This window comes from Acomys minous, assembly GCF_964271855.1.
Source record: "Acomys minous genome assembly, chromosome: 4".
Taxonomy (NCBI): domain Eukaryota; kingdom Metazoa; phylum Chordata; class Mammalia; order Rodentia; family Muridae; genus Acomys; species Acomys minous.
This window is the reverse complement of record NC_140486.1, coordinates 53,331,192-53,340,312: the sequence shown is the minus strand read 5'-3', so window position 1 is coordinate 53,340,312 and position 9,121 is coordinate 53,331,192. Positions and strand designations below refer to the sequence as shown.

At 44.3% G+C, this 9,121-nt stretch overlaps 1 protein-coding gene across 3 annotated transcripts in view; it reads left to right on the top strand.

Moving 5' to 3' along the window:
* Positions 1–2,209: 2,209 nt before the first annotated feature.
* The window catches only part of IWS1 (interacts with SUPT6H, CTD assembly factor 1), a 41,517-nt gene continuing 34,605 nt past the window's right edge, over positions 2,210–9,121 (top strand). For 2 of the 3 annotated variants that reach the window (XM_084780575.1, XM_084780574.1), the window contains exons 1-2: positions 2,210–2,931; positions 5,280–5,395. In XM_084780575.1, coding sequence (XP_084636701.1) covers positions 2,898–2,931; positions 5,280–5,395 — 150 coding nt within the window. In that variant the 5' untranslated portion in view covers positions 2,210–2,897. The remainder of the gene's footprint in view (positions 2,932–5,279; positions 5,396–9,121) is intronic. The other variant, XM_084780573.1, reaches the window with a different exon arrangement.

The following is a 9,121-nucleotide window of genomic DNA, read 5'->3' as shown; positions in this document are numbered from 1 at the left end:
CTGTAACACTGCAGTATCATCACTGGCTTTGGAATGCCTGAGTTTCCACTGCTGTCTGGTCCTGGCAAGCTCATTAAAAAGAGCCAATTGTAACACAGTGAGAAACTCTTTTCCAGAGCCACAGTGAAATCCAAGCCCCTTGCACATGGGCCTCGCTCTGAACACTTCTAGCCAACTCCTTAAAGAATTGAGGCCTTTGATGCTAAGGTTCCTCTGCTCCCACCTGGAAGCCGGCAGCACCTGAACTGGCCCACAAGAGGATCAAGCACTTCCCCCTCTCTGATGATAAAATCCCTCCGCAGAAAAACCAAGCCAGCAAAACCCTGAGCTACCCCTTGGACTCCTATGGTTCCCCCCTTAGAGTGATTGTCCTCATAAACGGTAGCCACTGAATGCTCTTTAAAATCCAGCCTGGCCTAGGAAAAGACTGTTGGGTCCGCCTGAGAGAGAGAGAGATGAATTACATACTTAGGCACAGGCTTAACTAAAATCCCACATCCAAGCCCTGTCTCCAGGCCTGGCCTGTACGAATTGTGGGTAGAGACAACTGTGTGATTACCCCATCCTAACAGCACCAGGCTAATTTCCAACTCAAAAGTTCCTGATGACGCCTATTTGACATGTCCCAATGGTGTCATCTTCTGCTACACTATCAATTACCCCATGTGCCAAATCCTATTTCCAGTTTCTGGTCTTATGATTATTCTTGAGAATAAAATAAACCACCAGCTCACCCCTGACTGAACTAAAAGGAATGACATAATACTTCCAGTCCTAGTAGGGATATTGGAGCCATTGGAAATGGCACTGGTCTCCAACGAGTACAACATAGCCAACTTGCTCAGCAATTATCTGACAGGACGTCATTGAAAAGCCCTAGAGTCAGTTGGCCTCCCGGGCAGCCATGGTATTACAAAATACATGGGGATTAAATCTCATTACTGCAGAAAGGGAGGACTCTGTCCTGGGTTACGGGAGGAATGTTACTTCTACGTGAAGTTATCAGGTGTCTAGGAACAGCAGACAGCTTAAAAAACAAAAACAAAACCAAACAGAACCGCGAGCCAGATAGTCCTTATGAGACGGGACAGGCACCTGGGGAACATCAGTAACTTTTTTTTTTAATTGGGCCCCTTATCATGATAGCTCTAATCTTCAACCCTTGTGTTTTCAAATCCCCTTCTACTCTGTTGCAGCAAGGAGTACAAACCATTACTTCCTCAACACTCACTCACTCAACTGACTGAGGATCACCAATGAATTACGCAGAATCCTGGAACCCGGTGAGCGCGTAGCTGCTTACTCCATCAGGATTTTATCAGGGAGAGAGAGGGGGAGGGAGGGAGGGTGTGTGTGTGTGTGTGTGTGTGTGTGTGTGAGAGAGAGAGAGAGAGAGAGAGAGAGAGAGAGAGAGAGAGAGAGAGAGAGAGAGAGAGAGAGAGCGAGCATGTGTTTCTGAGACCAAGTGTCACTCTGTAGCCTTGCCTGTCATGGAACTCACTCTGTAGACCAGGTTGGCCGTGAACTCAGACATCTGCCTGCCTCTGCCTCCTGAGCGCTGGGATTAAAGGAATGTGTTGAGACACACACACACACACACACACACACACACACAGACCCTAGGAATTCTTAAAACAAAAATCCGTGGTGGCTCACGGCTTTAATCCCAGCACTGGGAGGCAGAGGCAGCTGTGAGTTTGAGACCGATGTGAGTTCGAGGCCAACAGTTCGAGGCTAGCCTGGTTTACAAAGCGAGTCCAGGACAGCCAAGGCTACACAGAGAAACCCTGTCTCGAAAAAAAGAGGAGGAGGAGGAAGAGGAGGAGGAGGAGGAGGAGGAGGAGGAGGAGGAGGAGGAAGACAGATGTATACTTGTTGGGTTTTGAGTCGTAGTTTAGCTATTTTGAGAGAGGGTTTTGGGGATTTTGTTTCTTTGTTTGTTGGGTCTTGACTGGTTGGTTTTTCGAGACAGAGTTTCTCTGTGTAGCCTTGGCTGTCCTGGACTCACTTTGTAGACCAGGCTGGCCTTGAACTCACAGCGATCAACCAGCCTGTGCCTCCCGAGTGCTGGGATTGAAGGTGTGCGCCACCATGCCCGGCTACTTTAGCTATTTTGTAGAAAGAAAATGAAATGCTTTATAAAAGGACCAGCCATTTTATATTTTATTACTTTATTTTATCTTATTTTTACCTTTCTTGGCGAAGGGAATCCAATCTGAGACCTTGCACAGGCAAGCTGTTTTTGAGCGCTCCAGGCAGTAATTCATCAGCCTTTGAACTACAACTCCCAGAGAACAACGCGCTACCCTCTTTCTAAACTACAGGGCGGGAACTGGAACTACACTTATTTGGCCAAATGTTAGAACATAGTTTTAGCGGGCTTTCACCTTTCGCGAGAACTAATATGTTTCTCAACGCAAGCTCGAACACAGAGCCAAGCGAGTAACTTTACTCCCACTGGAGACAGAGCAAATCTGGAGCGAGGACATTATTTAACTAAAGCCGAACTTCCCGCTCCCACTCAGTTCTCCCAGCAGTCTCTTTCCCGATGACGCCACGGCGTCATATTACCAAAGCATCTTCTGATTGGCCGACGCAAAGGTGACGGCGCCTGCGCATTGCATTTCTCTGAGGGCCGTGGGCAGGCGCCATTTTGGCCCCAGAGGTGCTTCTGGGAAGTTGAGCGCGGTTCTTCACTTTGCCGGCGGCTTGTGAGGAGGTACGGCCCTTTCGGATAGCAGGGGTTTCCTGGTCGTGGCGTCCGCGCCCGCCGCTGCGGACTTCTCCGGACTCTCCGAGGCTGAAGCGCTGCGTCGCCGAGGGAGGTCACTCCGTCAGGAAGGACGCGACGGGGGCGGCGCGTGGCGCGGACACTCCCCGCCGAGAGCCCGCCTGCCATGGACTCGGAGTACTACAGCGGTGACCAGTCAGGTGGGTCGGGACGGGGAGGACCCGGCTGCGGCTCGGCCCCGCGCCCCAACATGGAAAGGAGAGAAAGAGCCCCTCAACTCAGGGTGGGATGTCGCCTCCTGCCTCCCGAGAGTAACGGCGAGGCGGGGTGGGAGCCGGAACCTGGGAGGGGGAACTAACTCTTAAGGGAAGAATCTGTTTTCCCCGGTCCACGAAGGGTTTTTGCTCAAGTCGTCGCTTATACCTACTGAGAACGAAATATGTCCTTTTACGGGAATCGTCAGGAGTTGAGTTTTTCCGGGCTCCTAAGAAACTGTTCAGTGGCGACAGGCGTCCTTTGTAGACTCTTCGTTTGCCAGTTAGGGCTACTTTAATTTTCTCCTGTAATACTGGCTTCCCAGGGAGAAAGCGGCGGGTCTTTTCCTTTACACGGGTCTTTTTAAAGCGAGCAATGCTCTGGTAGTTAGGGTGACTTGCGTGCCGGCTAGACAGAAATCGCCCCCACTGTGCTAGGCACACTAGATGTAAAGAGAACGGGACAGGGACCGGGCTGGCTTACAACAGCTGGGCGCCGATTTCTTGCGGCTTTCTGTATCAAAAGTGCTGTAACAGAGGCTAAGCTTTAAGCTGTTTTCTGTTTAGACTTCAATTTGTAATGACGACAGTAATGGTAACAGATTCTGTTGTCTTGAACCTCCACCGCTGTTTTGCCTAAAACATTTTTTTAAAATGTCTTCAAAGTATTTTCAGTTAGTTATCATTTTAAGGTTAAGTTCAACAATAATGCTTTGTGACATGGTGCATAGGCTATGTTATAAGAAACATTGAGGTAGCAAAAAAGACAGCAGTCCCTAACACACACACAACACACACACACACACACATTCTTTTAGCTGTTTTGGTTCTTAGTCTGGTATGGCATGCCAGAAGAGAGCATCAGATCCCAATATAGATGGCTGTGAGCCACCATGGGGTTGCTGGGAATTGAACTCAGGACCTCTGGAAGAGCAGACAGTGTCCTTAACCTCTGAGCCATCTCTTCAGCCCATATGGTTTGGATTTTTTGAGACAGTCTCACTCTGTAGCTCTCTAACTGGCCTCTAACTCCGTTTGTAGACCAGGCTGGCCTTGAATCCACAGAGATCAAAGATCAGCCTGTCTCCACCTCCCCAGTGCTAGGATTGAAAGTGTGTGTTTAGTTGGAATTTTTATTTTTAATTATTTTTATTTTATTCTTAGGCGCCCTAGTTATTTTTGCCATTCTGTGACGTTTTCCTATTATTTTAGGGCAAAATTTTTACCCCTTATTTGCCCTCATCTCTCCTGTCATCCAACTGTTTGAGCACAGTTGTTAAACTTTTGAAACTTTTGTTTGTTTGTTTTTTGAGCTGGGGTTTCTCTGTGTAACCTTGGCTGTCCTGGACTCGCTTTGTAGACCAGGCTGGACTCAGTTCACAGAGATCAGCCTGCCTCTGCCTCCCCGAGTGCTGGGATTAAAGAATCACCACCACTCTGCTACTTATTTCTTAAACTGCTAATCAGTGTTCCTAAATACCTCTTAAGGATAGTTTTACTTTGTATTTTTAAGGTATTGGCTAAGATTAGGTGACAGTTCTTTTTTTTTTTTTTTTTTAAAGATTTATTTATTTAGTATACAGTGTTCTGTCTGCATGTAACACCTGCAGGCCAGAAGAGGGCAGCAGATTTCATTGTAGATGGTTGTGAGCCATCATGTAGTTGCTGGGAATTGAACTCAGGACCTTTGGAAGAACAGGCAGTGCTCTTAACCTCTGAGCCATCTCTCCAGCCCGACAGTTCATATTTACTATTCATTCTACACAATTACAGTTTATTCTTCAGTGAATTTTTACTATCTCTGGGCTGAAGTTCCTGGGTTCTCTCTTCATAATCAAGTACTTCCTGTATACTGTTTAACAGACAGTAATCTGGGCTCCAGAGATTAAGTTATGAATCAAAAAGTCCACAGTAAAGAAAATAACTTGTTAGGTCACAGTGCATTAGAAGGTGGCAAATACCTTGGAAAGATAGACAATAAAAAATTGAAACTACTATTTAGATGATTTTTGATTTGGCATTTAGTGATTTTTCTAGGCTTCTCCTTTATGGGATATTTTCACTGCTATGTGTGCCACATTACATGTTAATAGTTATTAGTGTTGATAGGAGTATTCTGTTGCTGGCTGGGAGCATTTGCGTCATCATTAGCTATGCTTCTTCAAAAGTAGTAAATCTGGCTCTTAGGTTAGGTATGCCCTTCCTAGCTGTAGATATTCATGTTAAGCATAAACATTGTTATAGATGTCATCCATCTTGTACTCTAAGTGGGGTTTTGTTTTGTTTTTAAGCAGATGATGGTGGTGCTACCCCAGTACAGGACGAGCGGGATTCAGGGTCAGATGGTGAGGACGATGTAAATGAGCAGCAGTCCGGATCCGACCCTGGAAGTGTAGAGCGGCATTCAGAGGTACAGTGTTGTTGAGGAGGCTTTCCTTACATTTCTCTGGCACCTATTTTATTTAGGAGCTTTAGAGGTTTTAGAGATTGGCACAGCTCTTTTCATCCCTGTCAGTAAAAGAGTGTACATTAGTAGGGATTTTTTGTTGTTGTTGTTTGGTTTGGGTTTTGGATTTTCGAGACAGGATTTCTCTGTGTTACCTTGGCTGTCCTGGGCTCACTTTGTAGACCAGGCTGGCCTTGAACTCACAGTGATCTCCCTACCTCTGCCTCCCAAATGCTGGGATTAAAGGTATGGTAGCTCAGATTATTTTAAAATGAGTAGGAATGGTCTGGTCACTGATGATCACAGGGAAAAAAGTTCTGTTGGGTCAGATTTCAAATACTAGGCAGTTTTCAGCTATGTCTGTTTATTCAGAGTGTGATGTATTAGCAGGCTTCACCATCCCTAAATAATACCTGACATTTGTAGTCAGAAATACCTCTTGAAATAGTCAGGGGAGATAGCCATTTATTAAAGTTTATGTCAGGAATTAGGCTCGTTTGATCTATTGCAAGGTCTAGGATTATAACTCAAAAATACTGTTTTGCTGTGTTTGGTTTGTTATTGTGTTCCTTGGGATTAAACCCAGGGCTTTACATCTGCTAGGAAAGTAAATATTCTACCACCGAGTTACCTTTTATTTTTTATTATATTTATGTGAAGGTGGGGCCTGGACATGCCATGATGTGGAGGTCAGAAGATGTCTTGCAGGAATTAGTTCCCTCCTTCCACCAAGTGGGTTCTCAGGGTTGAATTTAGGTTATCTGTAACCATTTAAATTATCTCATGCTTATGCCAGTAAAGACATATGAGGTGTAAACTGCAGTAGAAACTTGCTAGCTCAGGGAGGTTTTCTTTTCTGAACTGTATACAAAATATCTCTTTACAAGCCTGCTTATACAACTAAACTACTAGCTCCTTGGAAATCTCTTTCTATCTGTGTCATTTTACCTTGCTAGTCTGCCTTTCTCTTAAGCTCCCTCAAACTCAAGAGGGCTCCTTAGCTCTCTTTCTGAGAATGTTGTTTTACCTGTGTCCTGCCAGCTGCTCCTGTGTTGTTCCTGCACACCCAAAAAAAAGATCTGTGTCTCTTACCTGGAACTCCTTAAAAAGGCCCTGCCAAAAGTCCAGTTGCTTAAAAGAAGTCTCTAGCTCTTCCCCTATACCCTTTGCAGGTTGAACTATGTCACCATTGTGGTGTAGGGGTTACAAGTCAAGTCAGTAGGGATCAAACCATTTCACTTTTCTGGTGGGGTAGCTCAGGGGTACCTAGCAAAGACCACAAGACCCCTCCCAAGCAACAACCTGCCTATGGAACTTTACATTCTTTTTTAACATTTTATGTTCACTGGTGTTTTGCCTGCCTGTATGTGTGAGGGAATCAGGTCTTGGAGTTACAGACAGTTGTAAGCGGCGATGTAAATGCTGGAAACTTAACCTGGGCCCGTGCTCTAACTGTTGAGCTTGAACTTCCTTCCCATTCTTTGGAGGCACACCCAAACTGCATCGTCTCTTTGGAACATCACTAACTGCATCTGACAAATGCAGTATCTAGGTTTTTATATTTTGCTAACAAATAGGTTTTCTATCTACAATTATCAAATATCCTGTAACAGTTATCAACTTTAGTGGCAAATGTGTTTACAGATGGCACGATCTCATTCATCTTTATTTTTATTTTCAAGGCAGAGTCTTGCTAAATTGCCCAGGCTAGAGCCTTGGACTCTTTATGTAACCCAAGCTGGTCTTGGATTTTGAGTCTTGGGTCTTAAACTTTTGATTCTTCTCCTTCAGCAGCAAATATGGGTTGTTGTTGTTTTTTTCGAGAAAAGGTTTCTCTGTGTAGCCTTGGTTGTCCTGGACTTGCTTTGTAGACCAGGCTGGCCTGGAGCTCACAGTGATCCACCTGCCTCTGCCTCCTAAGTGTTGGATTAAAGGCGAGGGCCACCACGCCTGGCTCGCAAATGTGGTTTTAAAAGCTGTTTTAGTTTAACAACAAAAAAGTGGTGAATTTTGTGTACATTTTAACATTTAACATTTGTCCTAAATATTTTTGAAGCTACTTAATATACCTTCCTGGGCCAGGTGTGGTGGCTAACGCCTTTAATCCCAGCACTCAGAGGCAGAGTGGATCACTGGTCTACAAAGACAGTTCCAGGACAGCCAGGGCTGTTACACAGAGAAAGTCTATCTCGAAAAACAAACAAACAAACAAACAAACTGCGCACACATGCACACACCCCTTCCTGGTCATATAGCCGCTCTTAGTATTAACAACATAAAACTGTAACTTCCCAGTATATCAGCGCAAGTATTTGGTAGATTACACTGAAACAAATAGGAATGATAAAGGTGAATAAATTTTCTAAGAATTTTATGACTGACCTTTTTAGTTCGTAAGTGTAGAAGATTGTCCAATTTTAAGTAGTAGATATATGCCTTAGAAATTGTATTGAGAAGCCAGGTGTGATGGTGCATACCTTTAATCCCAGCACTCAGGAGGTAGAGGCAGGTGGATTGCTGTGAGTTCAAGGCCAGCCTGGTCTACAAAGTGAGTGTAGGACAGCTAAGGCAACACAGAGAAACCCTGTCTCAAGAAGCCAAAAAATAAAAGGAAATTGTATTGAGAGCCAGCACGGTGGTGCATGCCTTTAATCCCAGCACTTGGGATGCAGAGGCAAAAGATCGCTGTGATTTCGAGGCCAGCCTGGTCTACAAAGTGAGTCTAGGACAGCCAAGGGTACACAGAGAAACCCTGTCTTGAAAAACAAAACAAAAAGAAATTGTATTCACTCTGTTATTTTATATATGTTATATATATAAAACAGTCATGTTATTTTTCAGTTTATACATTCACATAATTCATGTATTCATTGAACTTATTTATTGGGCATTAGCTATGTGTCAGGGTGTGTATATGTGTTGCTTTTTTTAAAGGTGCTTTGGGCATACCCATGACTAAAAACCAAAATTTCATTGTTAGGTTTATTTTCCAGTAGAAAGAATATATATATATATATATATATATATATATATATATATATATGTCTTTAGAAAGATGGAAAGTAGTATTCCATGTTGAGTAGGTCCATGTAGGCCTTATTACAAAGGAGCTACTTAAAGGGGGTGGTTGGGGAAGGATACCAAGGAAATAGCTTTTTAAGGCATGCGACTATAGGGAAAGAGCATTCTTGCCAGTGACCTCAAGTGGTAGTGTGTTTAAAGTCCTCAAAGGACATCAGGGAGCAAGTGTGGGGATTGTAATCTATAGGGCATGGGAGGTGGGCAAATTACAGGTTCTAGAATGGCTTGTTATTTAGGTGTTTTGATGTCAGTCAAGTGTTTTAGAGGCTCTTAAGTAAGTTAAATTCTATTTTTAATTGATGACAGGTAATAATTATTAATAGTGTAGGGACTGAGAGGATAACTCAGTGGTTAAAAGTATCTGCTGCTCTTCCAGAGGACCCAAGTTTAGTTGGCAGTACCTGTGTCAGGAGTACCTCTAGCTTCAAGCAATCTTGCACCCTGTTCTGGCGCGCGCGCGCGCACACACACACACACACACACACACACACACACATACACACACACACACACACAAATAATAAAAGCAAGATTTCCTTTTTTTCTTTGTTTTGTTTTGTTTTTTGAGACAGGGTCTCTCTGTGTAGCCTTGGCTGCCCTGGACTCGCT